General features: G+C 32.9%; 1 protein-coding gene across 8 annotated transcripts in view; it reads right to left on the bottom strand.

Moving 5' to 3' along the window:
- The window catches only part of STXBP5 (syntaxin binding protein 5), a 175276-nt gene that overhangs the window by 107644 nt on the left and 43396 nt on the right, over nucleotides 1–24236 (bottom strand). For 7 of the 8 annotated variants that reach the window (XM_046006923.1, XM_046006919.1, XM_046006922.1 and 4 more), the window contains 4 exons: nucleotides 16925–17059; nucleotides 14942–15005; nucleotides 9507–9590; nucleotides 3542–3665 (listed from right to left, as the gene is read on the bottom strand). In XM_046006923.1, the coding sequence (XP_045862879.1) occupies nucleotides 3542–3665; nucleotides 9507–9590; nucleotides 14942–15005; nucleotides 16925–17059 (407 nt within the window). The remainder of the gene's footprint in view (nucleotides 1–3541; nucleotides 3666–9506; nucleotides 9591–14941; nucleotides 15006–16924; nucleotides 17060–24236) is intronic. The other variant, XM_046006921.1, reaches the window with a different exon arrangement.

The following is a 24236-nucleotide window of genomic DNA, read 5'->3' on the forward strand; positions in this document are numbered from 1 at the left end:
TTTATATTTATTATGATCATATACATATAGCATATCATAATTTTCAGACACTTTCACTTACATTTTGCTTATTTAATCCAGGATGTAGAACAGTGCCTGTTACATGTTAGATCCAATATTTGTTGAATAAATAATCTCCATAAAAACCACACTAAAAGACTAAAATTAATTATCATCTCCATCTATAGATGAGACGGCTGAAGTTCAGAAAAGTTAACCGACTTCCCAAAGGTCACAGACCCAGAGATTACAGACCCAGGGCTTGACCACAGCCTTCTGACTTTAAAACCCCATGTTAGGCTGATGTAATATTATGTCTTCCAAACAGATTATTCAAGGACATCTTACACTATTCTTAACACAAAACAACACATAATGAAGTACTGGTAGGAATCTTAAAGTACAATCAGTTCCTAGCTATCAAGGTTTAATACTTATAATGCTTTTTTTTTGTTTGTTTAACTTACAAATGTTTTTTAAGAAGATACTTAAAACAACCATTAAATGGGTTTAAATAAGAAAAAAGGCAAAATGAAAAAAATTTTACGTCTAGTATATTTAAAGTAATTTACCATAACTGCCAGAAAGTAAAAGCAAGAGACCACAATAGAAGACAGTAATGAGAAAATAATCCTAAATTTCAATCCATCAAAGCAGACATTTAGTATACCAAAATTATATACCATAAAGTATGGTTATATATGGAATAAAGGACACCTTGTCACGGAATGAAAAACACATTTTTATACTTTATTGTCTAAAAATCCATTTAGTTTTGTCACTGAAAGCAGCTATCAACATAAATTTAACTTTGGTAGGTTACCTACCACTAAAAATAAGTAGTAAACATTACTACTATCAAAAATAATTCATATTTTATAAATAAAGAGTACATCTAATCATCTACATTTTTAGGCTGCTATAATATGCAATAAATGCCATCCTACTTAACACCTGCCACAGAAAAAAAACTTATTTACATTTTGTTTGGATTCTAATTTTGAAAAAAAAATAAATAAATAAATCAAATATTCTTTGTCTTGTTTGTTTGAAAATAAGTTTAGCTAGTGACCCTCTTTTGTTGAAATACCATAAACTTTGTAGAAACTTACTTATGCCATTTCTCAAAGTCTACTCCCAAAGATCTGAGATTTTGATATAAAAAGGGGTCAAGATTAAATAGAAAATACATCATATGGCAACTACCACAATAAAACTAACCCACCCAAGAAACAACAGGTGCTAAAAGAAGAGAATAAGTCTTTGAGGAGGAAGAGTGTGTTACAGAGTCTCAAAATACTTCCTTCAAATCCAAATATTTATTGATTACAAATACAAATGAAAAATAGTTATTAATTTCAAAGGAAAAGAACATAATAATAGATCTAACAGACAGAAGTTTAATCAAGGGATCAAAGGATCAAGGTATATAAGACACCATTAATTTGGGCAAATCAAATACAAGTTCCACTTGAGAGGCAGCAAAAAGAATGCATCAATCGCTTTAAGATATTCCAAACCTGAATTTAAGCATGAAAAACTATCAGACAAAACCAAATGTGGGCACATTTTATAAAATAATTGACCTAGAATATTCAAAAATTGTCAGTTATGAAAATCAAGAAAAGGCTCAAGAACTGTTTCAGTTTCAGTGACAACTGTTTCAGTGACAACTAAATGTAATCTGCATATAGACCCTTTTGATAAAAGGTAAATCCTGGTGACACAGGAGAATGTTCTTATTTGTAAAAAATAGATACTGGAATATTTGGGGGTGACTGGGCAGTATGTCAACAGCTTACTCTCAAATACTTCAAAAGAAAAAAGTGCCATTCTTATTAAATAAAAAAGATAAAAATTTTGACAGACTTAAAACTACAAAGCCAATGTTGTATATTTCTACTGTGTTTGATACTAGGTTCATTTTCTCTAAATTTGAAATCAAAGTTTTAAGACTAATCATCTTTTTTGGTTTTCAGGATTCTTAGGTTCTAGACATCTTAGGAAATCCTAAAATTTGTGGTAATTTTCAGGTGTATCACCAAGAATGAATAAAGAATGAAAGTATATTAAAGAAGAACTGGAACCTCAATCATAAGGGCTATCTATCCTCTGGATGCATGCATAATAGACCCATAGCAAATTTAAAATAAGGGCTTTTCCAGATGATTGCTACCACACAGCAATGGTAAAGTATACTACAATGTGTGGCTTTATGAATTACTGTTTTCTTAAAAAACAAACAACTCTAAAAACCCATCCTGCCACAGATAGAGAAATCTTTTAATTTTACTATTTCTTTAATTTTTACATTGCAATAATTCAGAATGGACCAATACTTTTTTAAAGTGGGCCCTGATAATTTTAAAGCAAACAATGAAATATTAGCAATACCACAAGGATATTCTTCAATAGACTAAATGTAAAGAACAGTTCCTTTAATCTCTCAAAATCCACTGGTTAAGAGTCTCTTAGGGTAGTTGGAGAATGTAGATTAATAAAGAAATGCAAATTCCTAAACTTCATCCAAAACTCGAGGAAGGTCTTCATAATCTGTTCATGAACACCCTAATTAAACCTCAGAAGTGTTATAAATAGCTCTTGCACAGAAAAGAATAAGCAAGCTTCAGACTGCTATCCCTGGAAAGGATGGCTTGCAAGGTTTGCTCTTGGTTGGCATCTGGTAACTGGCTTTCGAGATGGTTTCCACCATTCCCAGACTGATGAGGGTGGCATACTGTGCCTAAGTTGTTCATATGAACAAAATAATTCATGATGAATCCCTGATTTCCTCTGGACATCTGAAACTCTAACGCATGCTATAAGCAGATAGTGCCTATGGAATGATTCCAATAAACTCTGGGCTCCTGGGCTCAAATGAGCTTCTATGGTAGACAACATTTCACACATCTGGTAATAACTCATTGCCAGAGGAAGTAAGCATGTCTTGTGTCACTCTACTGGGAAAGGACCATTGGAAGCTTGAGCCTGGCTTCCTCCAGACTTCATCCTATGTACCGTTTCCCTTTGCAGATTTTGCTTTCGTCCTTTTGCAGAGTCCTGTGAGTCTTACTAGTAAATCATTAAACCTGTGGTGATCTTGGGCACCCTTGACATAATACTTCAATGCATAAAATTACCTTCTGTAGAGTTCAAAGTGTTTCCACACACTTTGTATGTATGTGTGTGTTTGTGCGTGTGTGTATTTAGCAACTTTGCAATTGATAACTTTAAGATGACAAAGGCTTAAAGTAAGTCCTGTTAACATTCACAAAATTACTTACTTTCTGGAATACTGGACAAGTAATATTCAGAATATAATGTACCATTCATTTTCTCAAAGTTCAAATTTGAAATTTCAATTGTAAATATAGAGATTTTTGTTACCTGGTTGTTATTCATTTTATTTCTATATGTATACATATTTTTAATTTCCTCAAAATGAAAGAAAACTCATTCTCGAAAAAAATCCAAATGCAAACTCAAAACAGTTTGTTGTACATCACAACTTATGTAGTGTTCAAAAGGGATATGTTCTTACCATGTGGAGTGATTGTCTGTATAGGCTTGGCTGGAGACCTCACATTCCATATAGTCAAGGTACCATCTGAATGACTGCAAATAAATTGTTTTCCCTCATGATGCCAAGCAACAGAGTGAATAGCCTATAAAAGAGGAGTGAAGAATTCCACTTTTAGAAACAACAATCTAAAAACCAAGCTATACAAAATCGGTATTATAATTTTCACTTCAAACTTTTTCATATTTCCTAAGCTGAAGTCAACACATTAACTTTACGTTCCCACAACTCTCTTTAATGCAAATGAGATTTAATATGGTACTGGCACTATTTTAAATTATTTTTACTTTATTCCTTAAGCCAGAATAAGAATGATATAACAGTGATATATGAATTATTAATGAGCTCAGAAAAACAGAATGTATTCTTATAGATTCTAGAATAAACTATACCTAAACATAAATTAACAAGAAATTAACAACCAATATCTCATCTGAAAAAGTGGCTGCATTAGACAGAACACTTTTCTTTAAAGATTTTATTTATTTGAGAAAAGGCAGAGTGAAGGGTAGAAGGAAAAGCACACTTCCTACTGACTGGGAGCCTGATGCTGGGCTCCATCCCAGGACTCTGAGATCATGACTTGAGCCGAAGGCAGCTGCTTAATCGACTTAGCCACCCAGGCACCCCTGATCTTTTATTTTAAAGATTTATCCATTTATTTGAGAGAGAGTGAGCGAGCACACAGGAAAAGGGGAGAGGGATAGAGAATCTCAAGCAGACTCTGCGCTGAGCCTGGAGCCCAACATGGGGCCTGATCTCACAACCATGAGATCATGACCTAAGCTGTAATGAAGAGTCAGAAGCTTAACTGACTGTGCCCCTCAAGTGTCCCCTAAATAAAAGCTTACAACAGTAAAAATCTTACTCCATGATACACATGACATTCCATAAACTCAATTTGAAAATCATCTGTTAATAGCCTCAGCAGATGAAATTATTTCTGTAAAATAGTAGTTGAGCTAAGGAGCTTTACAAAGCTTTTAAATATTTTTTTAAGTGATAAGGAAAATACAAGAGATCTTCAGTGTTGTCTGAAATATATAAATAAAAACATTCTAATCTTTTCATAAATATAAATGCATATCATATACCTAAATATATAATATTTACAGAGAATCACTATTTCTACTTTGCTAAAGAAAATCATGTACATCTTTGTTTAAAAGTACCATTTAATTTAAAGATAGTATTAAATTATTAACTATTCCAAAAATAAGTACTAATTACAGGGACCAGTGGTTCACAATTTCTTTGGCTAACAGAAACAAATGCCAGAAAATACTCCACAAAAGAATAACCAAATACGAACTTTTGCACTGAAATAAATATACATGATTTTTTCAATTACTTCTGCAATTTTCTAAATACAAATCCAACTTCATACAAGATACCACTTTTTTCCAATAGTCTCTTTAATACCACTGCATGTAATACTACACATATGCTACTTATGTTTGTATTATATGTATATATTATCTAAGTATAGTATATGGGTAAGTATATATACTGATACACACTTAAGTAGTACATATGTAGCATTATGTCTATATATAAAGTATATGTGTATAATATACACCACATACAAACTATATATGTATAAAACATGCAGTTTTACTTTTTCTTTAGTCTTTTTCAGAAAATGAAGTAGAAATTTATGTAAACAAAATGGGAAAAGTAAATCTAACTAACCAAACCTGCAACACCTTTACAATCGGAAGGTGGGTTAGGAGCAAAACTGAATAATTCATGGGAGACAATATGAGATATGAAGTAGGTAGCATCAACTGGGGTTGAGGAAGTTTGTAGGTAAATTGGCTTATTTTTCCAAGATATGCAATTTCCAGAAGATTCTTAAGAGGTTACTTGATTTTTTAAAAATGGGAAACTGTAGATACAGATGAAGGGAAACAGGAGAGATCAAGGATGAAATGGATGGAAACTAACATAATAAATCAGTGACATACAAAAGTTGTAGAGAAACATGATGAATTCAGGGTAGAGAAAAAAATGTCGAGAAAAGGGAGGGAAGATGATCTAGCCATTGGCACAAGCCACGGGAGCAGTATGTACATATCTAAAAAAATTCTTTAGAAGATGCAGTATCTGACAAGAAATTTTCACTATATTGCAGTGCATGAGGCAGTTAATGGATTAACAGTATGACAGTATTCTCATCTGTGAAAATTAAAAGAATAGCATGAGGACTGCCTACTCTGATATATTTTTTAAAACTGTGATATCTAATTATTTGGCTTTGGCAAAAGTAGTACATATGATGCTTTGTACTATTCTTATCAATAAAGAGAGCATCTTTAAGAATACTTCCTGGAAAGATAATAGGCTAGCTATTTACCTATCAAATTTTACACTCACTAACTCAAAATACTGAGGAAATTAGATAAATTCCCTATTTACTTGTTATGTAAACTGATCAGTATGATTAGAATCATTTCACAGTAAAAGCTGTATATAAATCTTAGTTCAGCTATTCCTACATTATAAACTGATAAACATTTAGCAGACTTACACCAAAAATAATTCCTTTTCCTCCAGAAAATAAGATCCTAATATTATATTGAAAAGCAACATTTACTGCTAGTATAATTACTATTCCTAAAACCTTAGAAAATGTCACTGAAATGACAAAAGAAAAAAATTTTATAATACAGATTTTGATTTTAAATTACAATGCTTGCAAACATATGGGAAGGAAATACTGAAAACACTACTTTTATTATTCCTATGTTATCAAACAATAAAGTGAATGTTTATGGTACTGGATGAATTATTTCTTATATATATATATGAATAATACATCAAATTGTACAGCTTTGGCCCTAATATTTTAACTTATGAACATTTTATTATTATTTCCATTGTAGAAGGGATGCAACAGTAATATTGTTTAGTTGAGTAAGATAATCATAGAATAATATATTTTTGTAAAATGGTTGATAAAATTATTATATGTTGGCTATTAAGTGATTTATAGCTTCTCTAAAGATGTTAACAGGCATAAATTGAAAACACTGTCATTTCCATTAAAAATAAAACCAAAATGAAACTATCTTAGATATTTTAAGAATCCAAACAAATTATTCATTCTTTTAAGCATTGTTTTATCTTTGGGGAGTGTGTGCATGTGAGCGTGTATGTATGTGTGTGTGTGTAAGAGAGATAAATAAACAGAAAATAAGCTGTCTTAAAACCTAACAGCACCTTTCTAAACATTGAAAAGAAGACCTTAAAGGAGTAAGTGTTTCAATGAGTGTCTATAGGGTGAAATGTAATTTTTTAAAAGCTCTTACTGATTCCAATATTGTGAGTTACAAACATACTATTTCAATATTCTTTTTTAAAAGGCTGACAGTCTTAAGATAAATGTACTCATAGGGCTAGCAATGTACAAACTATTATTTTTTTGTCTACCTATATTTCTATCTGTAGCTTCTTAGTCTACTAGGAAAAAACAACATGAAACATGAAATTCTATATAGATTAAAATATATCCCATGCAGCAAGTATCTGTAGAAAATTAGGAATACTACCCCCAAGTACAAAGTCTACCATTTAGACATAAAACCAGGTGAGTGTGTCAATTTGAAAAGTACTATGGTTACACAAAGCAACAAGCTCAAGGGTAAAGATGAATTTCTGATTCCATTACTCCTACCCATCTAAATCACCTTCAAGAAATCAAATCAACAATTAAAACTGCACCAAGAACTTTTTTATATTAGAAATGTTCAAAATTGATATCATAATGCTATTTATTTGCCCCAGTGTGATAAAAATGACTATGACTGAAGTAATACACCACTAATAGGAAGTAAATATTGGGGGAAGGAAGGTGTGGGGTGGTGAAGGTCTTAAAGTTTTAACCTTCAGTGGTGAGAATTATAATATTCTCTTCAATGTCTAAAATTATACACTTGGCAATCTGCATTAAGAATCAAATATAAAGCATTTTTATATGAAACAAGCATGTAAAAGAGCATGAACTCATGGAAATACAGCCAGAAATTTTCACTCAGTTTACCTTAGAACAAGTCAATTTAGAAGTTAGATCTTACATCTACAGCACTATTATTTAAATGTAGTCACTATGTTACTATTTAGCATGAAAAAACAAAAAACAAAAAGTATGCAGCTATGAAAACAAAGGAAATTCTTTTAGCCATGCTTACAAAGACCACGTGCAAACACTTATAAAGTATTCCAAGTATTATTATAGTTACTCAATATAATCTGCTGTTTTAAGTAACTGAAAGCATCGATATGAAGACATGATATATTTTGTCTTAAAAACAAGCAAAACCACTTATACATTTCCTAGCTCTATTCATTGAATCAGAAATCATGACCCTGCTAATCCTCAGATTATAGTTTCTAGATATCATTTCACACTGAAAGAAGCCATATTTCATAAGAAAAAAAATCATTCTAGGTTTGAAACAAAAATATACAAGATTAATAGTTAATACCTTTTTATAACAGAAAGCAGGGAAGCTATCCAAGACTATTATCAAAAAAGAATTCAGGAACCAAAAGGAGGTAGTTCATGACCAAAATGGGAGAATTTGAAAATCAAAAAGGACAATAACTTCAGTGTATTGAAATGCATCAAATATGTTTAAATCTTTAAGTACATAGTGAAACTAAAAGCAAGAACAAGATTGGTCACCAATCAGATTATTGGGATTATTACAGAACCCCTTATAATAAATACTGAAATAAAAGATAAGAATCATTTATGCTTTCCTTTATTAACTATACTACTATTTAACCAAATAGTAGGTGAGAAGTTTCTCTTTACACTGAAGTGCCTGAGCTAATAAAAGAGAAGGAATTATAGAATTAGAACATCTTCATTTTGCAACCTGTATGTATTAATAAATCTAGGCTTTGAACAGCACTGGGTGCTAACCTCACATACACTAACACTCCAACTGACAGAAGAGCATCAGCATCATTTAAGAAGAAATTTGGCTTGGGACGCCTGGGTGGCTCAGTTGGTTGAGCAGCTGCCTTCGGCTCAGGTCATGATCCCAGCGTCCTGGGATCAGTCCCACATTGGGCTCCGTGCTCTGCGGGGAGCCTGCTTCTCTCTCTGTCTCTGCCTGCCACTCTGTCTGCCTGTGCTCACTCTCTCTCTCTGACAAATAAATAAATAAAATCTTTAAAAAAAAAAAAAAGAAGAAGAAATTTGGCTAAAAATGAAAAATGAATCTTAATTTGGTCAAGTCTCAGTAACCTATCTATTTTATCAGAAACCTAAGGGGGCGTAAAAAAAAAAAAAAAACGTTAAACACAAGTGTTAAGCCCTAGATTTTTCTGGAACATGAGAACATTTTTTCTGGAACCAGAAAAATCTAGTCTTTGAGAAACTATCTTCAGTGAATACATGGCCAAAAGGAAGGAATGAAATAAGAAAGGGAGAGTAAAGAGTAAGAGGAGTGGCCTACAGTTTAAAAGAAACATAGAAGATATTAATCAATCACAGTCAATCTTTGTTTGGATCTTAAAGCAAGCAAAACTATAACTGTCTATAGTATACTATCATTTGTCTATAATACAGAAATAGGATTTATTTAGGATACATTTATTAATTTGCTTATAGATGACAGAATACCTCTAGAAGAATACATGAGAACCTGGTAACACTGGTACCAGAATTAAGGGGATTAGATGGCCAAATAACAGGAATGGAAAAGAGTTGTTTTTTTTTTTTAAATCTTTTGAGATATGTGATTATCTATTTTATTTACGTGTGTGTGTGTGTGTGTGTGTGTGTGTGTGTGTGTGCATGTTATTGCAATTACAAAGGTTGCCTCAACTAAAATCACCAATTAAGTTCTTAAAGAACCTGCTCTGAATTAGAAAAATGACAAGAATAATATTTGATTAGTAAAAATAATATTACCTCATCATACGTGTATCTGTAGTCGGCTTTCTTTGATTTGAGGTCCCATAACACTACTGTTCCTGATTCAAAGCCAATCAAAAGCTGTAATAAAAGACAATTTCACATGACCTAGGAATGACATTATGTGAAACATTTATATGCTGACAATAAAGATAACTATTATCATTCGTATGCTTCAAGAATAAAGTTATAATTAGTTAAACATCTGCATTGGTAATCACATGAATGACAAACGAGAATAGTGCACTGCATATTTATATGCCTTTGATGATTATGGAATTAATAACTTATATAGCTAATTATTGAGAAAGAAAATAGTAACATTTTGAAGTCCTGTGTATATTTTCATTAATTAATATAACATAATAAATTAAAATAAAAATTAACATTTGTATGTGCTTTAGAGTTTACAAACTTTCCTAAGGCAAAACATTATCAGGCAATGTCATTTACTCCTCTATCTATTGTAAAGTTCCAAGTTATATCTAGCCTAGATCCTTCTCATAACATTCAGACTCTTACTTCCAGTGGTGACGGCTCCCTTTATCTACTCCACAAGAACCTCAAAATAGATGTGTCCCAAAGTGAATCCATTATTTTTCCCTACCCTCATCTTCTGGTGTTTCTTACTGCAGTGTCTCTCTCAGTATTACTTATCTTGGTGTTCATTAAGTCACTCAGACAAAAACCTTGGTGGCATCATCCAGTGTCTCCCTCCTCAGATAAAATTATCTAGTAATTTTTAAAATTACATTCTGTTATCTCTCTTCTTTCCCTCACCTCCAGTATCTCTCTCCTTGTTCAAGACACAAAGTTCTCCTTTCTGGGCTCTTGGTCTCCCTGACTCCATCTTGCTCCTTTTAAAACCCATTTGCTACTATAGCTAATGTTTAACAATTCTGAAATGCAAACCTGATCATGTAATGCATGCTTTTAAAATTTTTTTAATGCCCTACCATTACTTTAAGAATAAAGTCCAAACTTAGTAATATGACCTACAAGATTTATCATGGTCTGACCACGTCTGCTGACCTTCATAGCTTTGTCCCTTGCCACATCCCTCTTATTCAATACACTGCAGCACATCTTTCAGTTCATGCTTTCTCTTATTTTTGCTGTCTTTCTGGGCCATATTTGAAGTTATCCTCTTTGCCTGACCAATCCTACTAATTTTTCCAATGTTGTTTTAGCTATCATTTCCCTTAAGAAGCCTTTCCTGACCTACCAAATGTAAATCAATCCCATTTCTATGTGCTCTGACAACACTGTGTACATTTTTTAATCTGAAGGGTCACTACACAATAATGGCCTTTTCCTTAGCTGAATTCTCTTATTGACTATAACACTAGTTTATTTAGGCAAGGACTCTTTTTAATTGTTCACCACTACCATAAGACACAGAGCCTGACTGATATGTTGTAGGTACTTAACACGTTTTTTTGTGAATGAATATCCAACCTCTACTGCCTACAAATCTCTACCTTGACATTTTTCAAATCTCAATACCCTCTTTGCTTGAAACCTCCTTTCCTTTTATTCACTGAGTGATCTATTCATTTTTAAGTCCCAATTTAGTATTGCTCCTTTGGGTAAGCCAGCCCCCAATTCTTCCAGATAGATTAAGATCTTCCTTCTCCTATGTTAGCACATGCATTTTCATCTATATGTCTCTAATATCTTGCCTAGTGCACAGGAGATGCTCAATAAATGTTTATTTAGTGAATACAGTGAATACATATATGATTTAGTAGGTAGCCAATACTTCTTCATGTAATCTGGGGATATGAACAAAGTTAGGGCAGACCTAGTATTTTTTTTTTTTTTAAGATTTCCATTTATTTGAGAGAGAGCCAGAGAGAGAATATGAGGGGAAGGACAGAGGCAGAAGCAGACTCCCCACTAAATAGGGAGCCAGATGTGGAGCCTGATCATCCTGTCCTGAGCCAAAGGCAGACCCTTAACCACTGAACCACCCAGGTGCCCCCAGATCCAGTAATTTTAACAAAAATAGCAATTTAGTGGAGTTCAGACTACAGGGATACTTGGGAGGGGCAATAACTGAAGCTAAAAAACTCTCCTTACCTTTATAGGAAATACAGTTAATTTTGCTACACAAACTGTTCTTGCCTAGGCAAAGTGAGATATATACGCCTTCTAGGAAAAATTGGTATTTGTTTCCTTTATCTTTTCCTAGTCCTTCTAAATATCTCAGACATGTGACTAACTGAGCACTGGATTGGCTCAGGGCACGGGTCACTTAAGCTCTAGTCTTAACATCCGTTACTTAGAAGCCATGTAACATTAAGGAAATAATTTTACCCATTCAGATCTTAATAACAAAAGGGTTATAGTAAGTTTTAACCCCCTTCAGCCAGCTCTAACACCCTAAGAATGTTAGAAATCTATGCCAACAGGTTAGGCTTTAATTCACATAACCTCCTAAATATTAAAAAATCAAAAAGCTAACTTAAAGACATGGTATTTAAACTTGGGAAATTCTTTCAATGTTTATTCTCACTAGAATCTTTCATAACTCAGAGATGCTAATTTATATTCTGTTGGCTAGTTTCCTTTTATTTTTTCTTTCATAAAAGCATCAGTGGGCATGCTGAATATGAATTAACTCTGTACAACATCAATAACTCTGGGGAGGAAATCAGAAGAATCAGTATTCAAAATCCCAGCTTCACCAATATTTCACTTTGTACCTCTGGAACACATAATCGTACCAAGTCTCTGCCTCGTCATCTGTAAATTAGGGAAGATAATCAACTTAAAAATTGTTAAGATGATCGAATAAAATAGTGCATATAAAGTAGAAAGCACAGTGCCCAAAACAAAGGAGAATTCAATAAGTGGTAGTTATTACTGTTAACATCATAAGTAATTTTACACTAATACCTAACCTCCTTCACTAAGACCTTTGCTTAATGTGGTGGCGATTACCATAAGTTTAGCTTTGGAAGAAGCTGCCCTGTCACTTTATACCTTTCTTTAGCAACACAGTGTCACAGAGATCTTTGGAAACAGTAAAGTCATTGATATAAAGTGGATTTTTTCTATTAGAAATCAAAGCTTAGACAATATTATCTATTCTAGTAACTTAGTAATTCAAAAATGTTTGAGTGAGATTAACTCTGGGAACTAAGGAGAATAACATAATACCAGGTTTCAAAAAAATGAGGATGATAATAAGCGTTATACACTATTTATACAATAAATTAAGTATACATTGAGGCATTACTATTTATATGCTGGGTACTATGGGAAACATAAACCTTCATAAATATTTTCTCTATGCTTTTGGGGGTCTTTCAAGTTCAGGGGAAGTGAGATATGCACATATTTCTAATCATGGCAATATGTGACAAATACTATAAAACTTGTACAACTAAGATGTTAATGAATCTGGAAGTGAGAGAAAGCATTTTTAGTGAGGGTAATCAGCAAAGATATCACAAAAGGAATACATTTAATCTGAGCTTCATAATGTGGGTAGGTATTCAGCAGAGAGAGAATAGTGGGAAAGCATTTCAAACAGAGGGACTCACATAAATAAGCAGCTCACATATGGATAGTAACGATTTACAGCGTTCAGATAAAGATGTTCTGGAAGACAATAAAACCTAGGGCTATGTTTTAAGGAAACTTTATTTTGCTAGCTACTGTAGAACCACTGAAAACTTTTCAACAGGAGAGCAATAATATTAAAACAGCATTCTAGGAACATTGATGTGGAAATGGCTCATCAATGGTTTGGAACACCTTGAACTTTAGTAGTCATAATAAGACTGAATAGAAAAGAGACACTGCAAAGAAGAATTGAGATGACTTATAGACTGAATCCAGGTAGAAGGGAGGGAAGTTTTCAATTCTCTTGCCATGCCTCCCACCCAAAGTCTTGGCTTCTATACAAGAACCTTGTAGCAAGGAAAATAGAGTGGAGGTACATACAGGCTACTGTAACTTGCTTTGTGTGAAGTTTCCCTCAAAACATGTATTTGTATGATTATACGCTAACTCCAAACAGCATAGCTATCCTTTTGTTTTCCTACTGGCAAATAACAGAATAGTGTTAACATATAGGCTAGACCATTCCCACCAACTGACGGAAGAAAAAACCTCCACAAAATCTAGAAATTTCATTTCACTGACTTCTGATAGTGATAAACATCCTGGTGTTTATGTAGGCTAATATCATAAAATTATGTAAGTAGAGAAATATCATTAAATAGAACTACTTAAGAGATTGAATTAGGAAAGAGATTCATGGAAAAGGAAATTTTATTATTTTTAAGAGTATTAACAAATCTAAACAACAATTAGATACTGACTACATGACTGGTTTGAATATGAAAAATGAAGTACTGTTTTAAAAAATATATTATTCTCCTATCCCCCTACCATAAATGACTCTTAATCTCACAAAACAAACTGGGGGTTGCTGGGGGGAGGTGGGATTGGGAGAGGGGGAGCGGGCTATGGACATTGGGGAGGGGAGGCGAACCATAAGAGACTATGGACTCTGAAAAACAACCTGAGGGTTTTGAAGGGTCAGGGGTGGGAGGCTGGGGCAACCTGAGGGTTTTGAAGGGTCAGGGGTGGGAGGTTGGGGGAACAGGTGGTGGGTAATGGGGAGGGCACGTTTTGCATGGAGCACTGGGTGTTGTGCAAAAAGAATGAATACTGTTATGCTGAAAAAATAAATAAAATGGAAAAAAAAATAAAAAAATGAAAAAGAAAAAAAAATTTTAAAAGAATTAAACAAAAATAGAAAAGCAAAAGAAAAACTTGGGTGTATGTAACAAAAAGTTCATGTTAGAAGGTTATTAAGGAATTTGATGTACTGGACTTCTCACTGTGATGGTAAATAGGTTAAAAATTATCTATATGTATAAAAAGAAAAGAACCAGAATAGTGGTAAAGAGTTAAAAATAAAAGTTGTATTTATGAAGTAAAAAAAAAAAAAAAAAAAAAATATATATATATATATATATAATTAATCTAGGCTATCTAAGAAGAAAATTTTAAGGGAGATGAGATATAGACAACTCTAACATAAGGCATTATGTGATAAATATTACAAAAATTGTATAAGGATTGAAAATAATTCAAAACCAAAAGAAAACAGTTTTTGCCAGGATTACCAGAAAATCTTAATAAACTAAAAATAAATTAATAACTTTTACTAGTACTTAAATTTTATTTGTCTGAGGGTTTTTTAGTTCTTTAAAATTATAAATTCTTCTAATTTTCACTTGTTCTTCATAATATATACATAAACCGGTACACGTCTTTGACGTACAACTTTTGTTAGAAATCTCAATTTTGCAAAGTAAATGTATGTGGTACTAGAACACTTTGATTATTTTTTTAAAAATACCCAAATCCATGCATTTAATAAATACATATTTTTAGAAAAAAAATTCTACCTTTCCTTCATCCATTGGGTTATCACTTATATGGACAACTGGTCCTGGATGAGATTTAGATGACCTAAAACAGAACAGTAAGTTTTTTTCTCAATTAAAATTTTCAATACAACTATATATTCATCACAATGAAAACAATGAATGTAAAATAAATATATATTTATTAAGGAGGAAAACAATTCAGTAAGTGATCAATAAGAGATGTATAGTTCTTAATATGGATTAAGATAGGACTCAGAAGAAAAATATGGATGGGGTTAAATACATGGGTTAAATATGTGATAAGGATTAGGGAATGCATTTGTGATGGTACTGGGTATTGTATGGAAGTGCTGAAACACCATATTGTACCACTGAAACTAATATTACACTGTATGTTACCTAACTGGAATTTAAATAAAAACTGAAAAAAAAAGAAAAAAAGAAAAAATGGGAAGAAAAACAGTGACACTGATACAAGTCAGCAAAATTTATAAGTATATACTTTCTATATAGGAGAGAATCTTCAATTAAGGGTTTTAGCACACACACACACACAAAAACCCTATTCTCATGGTATAATCCTCAGAATTAATATTTTTAAATAGAGCATCATCTAAAATATTGTTATCTTATTTTACTCAACTCTAGCCTCCAAATGGGGCATCTCATCCAGTTTCATAGTTCACATGAAAAATAGGAAAAATTCTATTATGTTTTTTAAAAAGTCAACAAAAATAATGCCACTGTACTTGGTCAGAGAAAAAAAAGTCATACAGCTAAGAATGGAGCTGAACTTAGGCCCACACAGCAGGAATAAGAACCTCCCTATTCATAAATTCCAAGGGGTGATACACCAGTCCAGCTGATGAGAGATCTTTGTGAAACCATAAAGACACCTGCACTAAGCCTACCCACTAGATATCATGATCAACTCACAGAACAGATAGCAAAACCCACACCTTATACCAAGAGAGTGAGATATGAGAACATCCTTGTCACAGGAAAGAAAACCAAGTTTAATACACTATCACAGGTGCACTAAGACATTACTGAAGAAAGATGCTACCAATTTATCTTTTTTTTTTTTAAGATTTTATTTATTTATTTGACAGAGACCACAGGTAGGCAGAGAGGCAGGCAAATAGAGAGGAAGGGAAGCAGGCTCCCTGATGAGCAGAGAGCCTGATGCGGGGCTCAATTCCAGGACCCTGGGATCATGACCTGAGCCGAAGGCAGAGGCTTTAACCCACTGAGCCACCCCGGCGCCCCCCAATTTATCTTTAATCTTTAATTTATCTTTAATTTATCTGTGGAATGAAACAATACAGAACTATTTGTTTAAAAAAAAAACACACTGAAAATTAATCTTGCCAATATCCTTAAATTTTGATTTTTATGTCTAAAATTTTGATTTTTATGTCTAAATAATATAAGAAATAATTTGAGGTAAGATATAAAGATGAGATTCTAACACTGAGTGCAAAGTTGGTGCTAAGGATCCTTACGGCCTTACAGCTCAACCATGTTCTTGATGTTAAAACAATTATTATATCAAAATTAGGGGAAATTAACTGTCAAATTCTGTATTTATTACATTGCAAACATTTTCAATTAAAACATATCAAGTAGTGGTTTAGATCAATGTTTTCTAATCATTGGAGGCAACCCAATGGAGTATGAGCAGCATTTGAAAGAAAACCAGAAGATAAAAACACAGGGAAAAAAAAAACCTGCAGTGTTTTTCACCTAAGAATTTATTTCATTGAACTTGTGCTACAGCTTCTACAGACATACACATGTCATATAGGCATTTGTTCTTCTATCTATAAAGCCTTAAACTTACAAACTGCTAATAACAATTAGAAAAGGTTAATAAACTGTGTTTAATATCAAGCATGTCTGACATATTTAATTCCATATGGATTTACTAACTAGCTATTATATAAAGATATCATATATGGTACTGATACTTTCAGACATGGAATATGTGCTCAAACTCACAGTTCAATGGCTTTATTCCACATAATGACGTAGCCTGAGAGTGTGAAGGACTCCACATTGACAATATGTATATTACCTCGCTCAGTGCCCACATAGAGCCACTTACTCTGGAAAGGCAGATGGCAAAATGTAACCCTGCAAGAGAAAGTATATCCAAAAAGGTAATTAGAAAAATGTCTGCAAATTTTATTCATTGCACTTGAGGTTTAATCATGATATATAATTTAGGAAAGGTAAAAATGACAAAAACCAGATTTACTTACTCATTGTGATTAATTTTTAATATGCAAACTTAACTTATATGTCAAACATAAGACCTTACAGTAAATAGACAGCATGGCTTGACAGAAAGATGAGCTTTAAAGTTAGCATTTCAAATCTATGTCAGTCATTGTGCTATTTAGGCACATCACAATTCTTTTTCATTTTTTTTAATGTAAATTCAATCAGCCAACATACAGTACCTCATTAGTTTCAGATGTAGTGTTCAATGATTCATCAGTTATGTATAATACCCAGTGCTCATCACATCATGAGGCACATCACAAATTTAACCATTAAGCCACAAACTGTGAGTCTAATACTGACCCTAAGATACTATTACATTTCTTTGGAGTTATTAAACACACTAATCCTTTTCATCACCTGTACCTACTATCCCTTCCAGGCAAAATGCTCCTCCAGTTGGTATTTTTCTTCTATTCAAGATTCGGTTCAAATACCACCTTTATTTAAACTGAAATCCCAATACTTTGCATCTCTATTAGGCTAGAGTTTTAAGACAGGTAGGGTCTACCTTCCTCACTAACTTGTAAGCCTTAGGGAGGGCAGAGATCCTCCACACTGAGGCTTAGACATCTCTTCCTATGTCATGATGATATGATAGGCCTGCATTAACAAATTATAATTTACATGCATATATTAAATGTTATTATCATTCCAAAAATTTCAAACACTTTCTATTACTAGCTCATTTGACTTCATGATCAAAAATGGATAGTAGGGGCGCCTGGGTGGCTCAGTGGGTTAAGCCGCTGCCTTCAGCTCAGGTCATGATCCCGGGATCCTGGGATCGAGTCCCACATCGGGCTCTCTGCTCAGCGGAGAGCCTGCTTCCCTTCCTCTCTCTTTGCCTGCCTCTCTTGTGATTTCTTTCTGTCAAATAAATAAATAAAATCTTAAAAAAAAAAAAAAATGGATAGTAACTTGTCCTTTTTGCAGCACTTATTGTTAGTAAAAAAATCAGTATATTATGAAATTGTATCATGGTCTTTCTTTTCAGACAACCTATCATGACTCTCAAAATATACTATTTAAAATTCCCATAGCATAGCACTTCAAATAATGCACAATCATAATCAGTGCTAGACTGTCAATACGGACACTAGGTTTTAGGCAAGATATAGTAAACACAGTGTTGCTATTCCCATTACCACAATTTCATTACAGAAAATTTTCAAGATGAAAATACTTACCAAATAAATGTACATGCAACTTATGTTCTACTTCCTCAAGGGAATGTTCATTTAGATAATTACTTAAGGTTCATTATCTGTATTTTTTACTGAGGGTTTTATATAGTAACAGGTCATCTTTCTAAGGGATTTAACTAAATTTAACTAAAGCAGAGAAATGTCTATTGAATCAAAAAAAAAATTTTATAGTACCCTTTTACTTCACACAGCAGTAAGTCCACAGTACCTTTCTGAAAACTCTAGGGCCATAGGGTTTCAGAATTCTGAATTTTCCAAATTTTAAAGAAGTACATAATGCAAATTGTTTATATCACCTAAAATGGGAGTAGTATCTCATAAATGCATTATAAATCTTAAGGTATAATTGTGGCAGTCTTTTTTCTAATTGAGATATAATTTTCATGTAATACTATGTTAGTTTCAAATGTGCACCATAATGATTCAATACGTGTATATACTGCAATATGATCACAATAAATCTAGTTGAAATATCCATCACCATACATATAGTTATAAATATTTTTCTTGTTATTAGAACTTTTAAGATCTTCTACTCCTCTAGCAACTTTCAAATATAAAATACAGTATTATTTATTAACTATAGTCACTGGCAGTTTCTTAAGAAGTTAAATATACAAATACTCTATGATGGATCCATTCCATTCTTAGGCATTGACCCAAGGAAAAGAAAAACATAGCTCTATACAAGACTTATACACATATGTTCCATAGCAGCTTTATAATAGCCAAAAACTGGAAACAATCCAAGTATCCAAATGTCCGTCAACAGGTAAATGGATGAACAATTGTTATGTACCTATAACAAGATACTATTTAAGAGTAAAAAGGAATAAACTACTAATATGTGCAAAAACATTGATGAATCTCAAAATCCTTATCATGTGGGGGAAAAGCCAGACAAAAATACATACTGTATAATTCTATTTACATATAATTTATATGCAATAGGAAATGCGAACAAATCTATTTTAACAGAAAGCAGATCATGGTTACCTGGAGATTGTGGAGGTGGAAGTTAGAAACAGAAGAGGGGAGGGATAATCACAAGGAAACATTTTGGGGTGATTTGTATGTTTGCTACCTTGATTATGATGACAGTTTCATAGGTGTACTTATGTGTTAAAATTTATCAAATTGACACTTTAAGTATGTACAGCTTATCGTATGTTAATTATACCCTCAATAAAGCTGTTTTAAAATTTTGTGTTTTCAGAGATTTGTGGATTTAGCGATTATGAAAAGAGATTGTGATTTTCTGATAATATGTAGGTATAAGCTCTGGAATTAGACTGCCTATATTTAATTTCCAGCTCTATTGCTCATGAGCCTGAGAATTTAGGTAAACCACTCAATCTCTCAGAGCCTCAGTTTCTAAGCAGTAAAGTACATCTACCCTGACAGTGTTCCACTGTGGATCAAATAAGACTAAGCATGCCAGATGCTTAAAATGGCCCCTGAAACAGGTAAGTGTTCAACAAATGTTAGCTAATTATTACTAAGTGATAGTCTACCAAATAGAAATTCAAGGCAAATTTTAACTATCTGAAGTACATAAAAGAGCAACAACAAACCAGGTATAAAATGAACAATGAAATAAACATAAAAACAACCATTTCATTCGAAATGTGTTATAAACTAGAACATGAATAGAGCAAAACATCTTGAAAATTGAAAAATAATTTCAACATAAATAAGCCAAAATAATGACCAGATAACAACAACAAAAAAATCAGAAATACCCAACTTCTGGATCTGTTCCACTACTTTGCAATTCTTCTTTATTCTTCACTGCTACAAAGCAGTACTGACTTAACACAATTACATGACCCATCTTTGACTCTAATACTTACAAAATTATTTACATAATATGCTTCAAATACTTAAACTTATACCTTAACAGCAGAGATTCTGGATATACTTATGAAATATTTTCTATTCCCAGTGCAACAGCATACTGCAGCTGTTTCTCAAATATTTAAGGGAACAAGGTAAGAATAAATTTTTCAATGTTCAGCAAAATATCTGGAACTTTTCCACAGATTCACTTTTTCAATATTAGCTGCCATCATAAGTTTTTCCTCAATTATAAAACCAACTTACATTACTGAAAAATTCAAAGCATCTTTGTTTTTTGGAAGTGAAAACAAACTATACTTAACATTTTAAGAAGGAACCTAATTAAAATGTTCATTTAATATCCATCACCAAGACTTTAACATGGCCCATAGAATGAGTCTTTTATAGAAATAATGGGAAAATTACTCTGCTCCATAACTATCCTCATTATTTGACTCAGCTAAAGGAGGGGGAAGTCAAATAGTTTTTATTAGAACTAAAAATTTCTTAATTAGCAAATTTTAATGGCTCTGAACAAATGAGAATAGGAATAGTAAGAAAACTAAAATTCCATATTGCAGCCAAATAAAACATCATGCCACTGATTTAGGAAAAGGCCAATAAGAAAATGTGGTCCCCCAAGACATACTACTAGAAAAGCATCTCAATCAACATGACCTACTAAGAACTGGAAGATCATAAATTTGTGGGCAATTTAATCACACCAAAACATAAAACTGGTTGTTGAGACAAACAGGACTTACTATACATATTTAATGGGCTCTTTCAATATTTTTGTTATACAAAATGACTATATTTCATTATTTAATAAAATAAAAATCTGGGGTGCCTGGGTGGCTCAGTCAGTTAAGCATCTTCCTTCGGCTCAGGTCATGATCTCAGGGTCCTGGGATCAAAGCCCATGTCTGCCTCCCTGCTCAGATGGGAGTCTGCTCATCTCTCTGCACCCCCTTACTCATGCTGGCACACTCGCTCTCTCTCAAATAAATTAAATCTTTAAAAAAAAATTAGCTTTCTTTGTTGAAAGTTTAAAGAAGGCTTAAAGCATAACTGTTCAGGCTTTAAAGTAATAAATTTACTACTTTATTCAAAATTACTAATGAAAGATTATATTATTTAAAAGGAGTCACACTGATTGGAGCACTTAAAACTATACAGATATACACATATGTATGTATTTATATATGTATATGTGTATGCACATCTAGGTGTATATATGTATACACACACACATATATGTGTATATATATACGTATATGCGTGCATTGCGTTTATGTGTAGACAAAGAGATCTGTGGTTTATGATTCTATGAAAGTGATCCATATAGAAAGCTAGTATTTTTCAGTAAAAGCAGTCATGAAACAAATGGCACAAAATAGCCACAGGACAAAGAGATTTCTTAAAGAGTTTAGATCAACAGATGCAATAAAACACTGAAAACAGTTTCAACAACAATAGTACTGTAGTACTATACTACTACAGTAATGTCCCCCAAGGGATCTCCTTTCCCTCCCTGAATCTTCTCCCTTGTATAGTCTCTCCCAACACTGATTCTAGGATCTTATGACTTGCATTGGCCACTGAGACATTAGCAGCTCTGCCACAAGCAAAGATTTGAAAAGCACTTGCACACTGGGGCTTGTTCTCTTTATCCTTTTAAAATCCAGGAGCCATGTGATGAAGCCCAAACTAACCTGTTGGCAGACTTTGGCCCAGCCCACAGCCAGCAGCAACCAACAGACATGGAAGGAAAACTACAGATCATCCAATCCAATTGAGCAGCCAGATAACTATGGCTGCATAAGTGAGTACAGGGAAAGACTACCTGTGCTAAGTTTACCTCAAGTGCTGACCTACAAAAATGTAAGCAAACAAAATGGCTGTTATTTTAGCCTTTCAAGTTTTGGGATGTTTTGATATGCAAGCAATAGATAACTGACCTGTTATTTAATATAATCTGTTTAGCCAAGATCTTTTTATATGAAGTTATAAAAACATATAGGAAAAATAAATTCTTATATTTCTCTGACTTAAAAAGACCCCAGGAAAATTTTAAGAATGCCACTAGTGCATTTATCATGAAGCTCAAACATTACCATTTGGCTGAAACTCATGACTATTATTCTTCATCACGTTTGTTATAAAGATTTTTATTATAAGGTGATACAGATCACAGTAAATGATAGTGACTTTGGTTTTTACTGATACCAGGAGACCAAGTTAATTTAAGTTTATGTGCTGACATATTAAAGCACAATGTTATACTGAAAATAATTAAAACAACATAGTGGAGCCTCACATGGAAGACATTAAAACTCAGTAAACACTAGTAAGATCAGATATTATAAGAACAGTTTATTAAATTGAGCCTGAAAAGGAACCTTAAAATGAATAAGGAGCTCCCCCCCACCACCAAAAGTAGTATGTGGTTGAATCAAGTGTATTAGAAGTAATAAATAATCAAGTTGAATTCCCTCAGAGTGTACTTAAATAGAGTTGTATTCTAGTTCCCTCCACAGGACTTAAAAACTGATATACTCATTCTACACAAAGTTGTTACTAGGAACACAATAACTTCTGTATTTGCTTAAGGGACTTAAAAAATGTAACATATTTCATGTTAGGAAGTGATTTGTATCTCCTATTCACTATTTAGCTTTAGTAAGAGTCTGTCAAGTACTATATAGTCAACAAGCACCAAATTTGGAAGATTTAATTATCATCAATTTTTAACAGAAGAACACATACAGTCTAAGTAATGTTAAAATTAATCATCCAAAAACAAGGGCAAAAATACACATGTGTATTTAATCCATAAGGACATATGAACAAATAAGCCCTTCTATATGCCTATATCCCATTAAATCAGCCCAACATAACAGGAAATATACCACCACTTTTATATTCTCAGCAAATATCACACTTTTACGTAATAAGTACTTCATTCATTAAATGAACAAATAAACTACATAAAATGTGAGAATTTATTATGTTAATTAACAAAACAATCAGATATACCTGATTTACTCCCTCTCTATCCACATGGTTGGGCCTAATTTAAACCATTATTACTGACTGTTTTCAAAGCCAAGAGAAATCATATCATTATCTTACTTGGAAGACCCTAATGGCTTCCTATCTTCTACCAGAATGCTCCCTAAATTTTTAGTGACACTTGGTGGTAAGTATATCTGGGAAAAGGGTATAGAGTTATAGTGTACTGAATTTGGCCAACTATTACTCAGTATCCTCTTCCACATTCTCCTCTATGCCTTCCTGTTCTACAGATACTAGAAAGCTAAAACTTCTATTTCCCAGATTCTTCCATAGCTAAAGTTCCAGATGAGATTAAGTTTCTACTAAATGGATGTGCTTGAGATCTTCAGGCAAAAGATAGGCACAGACCATCTTTCTGTTGCTGTTTCTGCTGACACGGGCATTCAAGGAAACCTGAGTGGCAAGAGGTACTTATGACAGCATTCCACAGCATTTTTTTTTACATGAATTACTTAAGTTCAATTAATTGATTCCATTTACAATGGCACCAAAAACCATAAGATATCTAGGAATTAACCTAACCAAAAAGGTAAAGGCTCTAAACTCTAGAAACTACAGAATACATATGAAAGAAATGGAATAAGACATTAAGAGATGGAAAAACAGTCCATGTTCATGGACTGGAAGAATAAACATTGTTAAAATGTCTATGCTGCCCAGAGCAATCTACATTTTCAATGCCATCCGTATCCAAATACCACTGGCATTTTTCACAGAGCTGGAATAAACAATCCTAAAATTTGTATGGAACCAGAAAAGACCCTGAATCACCAGGGGAATGTTGAAAAAGAAAACTAAAACTGAGGACATAATGATGCCTGACTTCAAGCTATATTACAAAGCTGTGATCATCAAGACAGCACGGTATTGGCAGAAAAACAGACATATAGATCAATGGAACA

Source organism: Meles meles, chromosome 5 (assembly GCF_922984935.1).
Source record: "Meles meles chromosome 5, mMelMel3.1 paternal haplotype, whole genome shotgun sequence".
In the NCBI taxonomy this organism is placed as follows: domain Eukaryota; kingdom Metazoa; phylum Chordata; class Mammalia; order Carnivora; family Mustelidae; genus Meles; species Meles meles.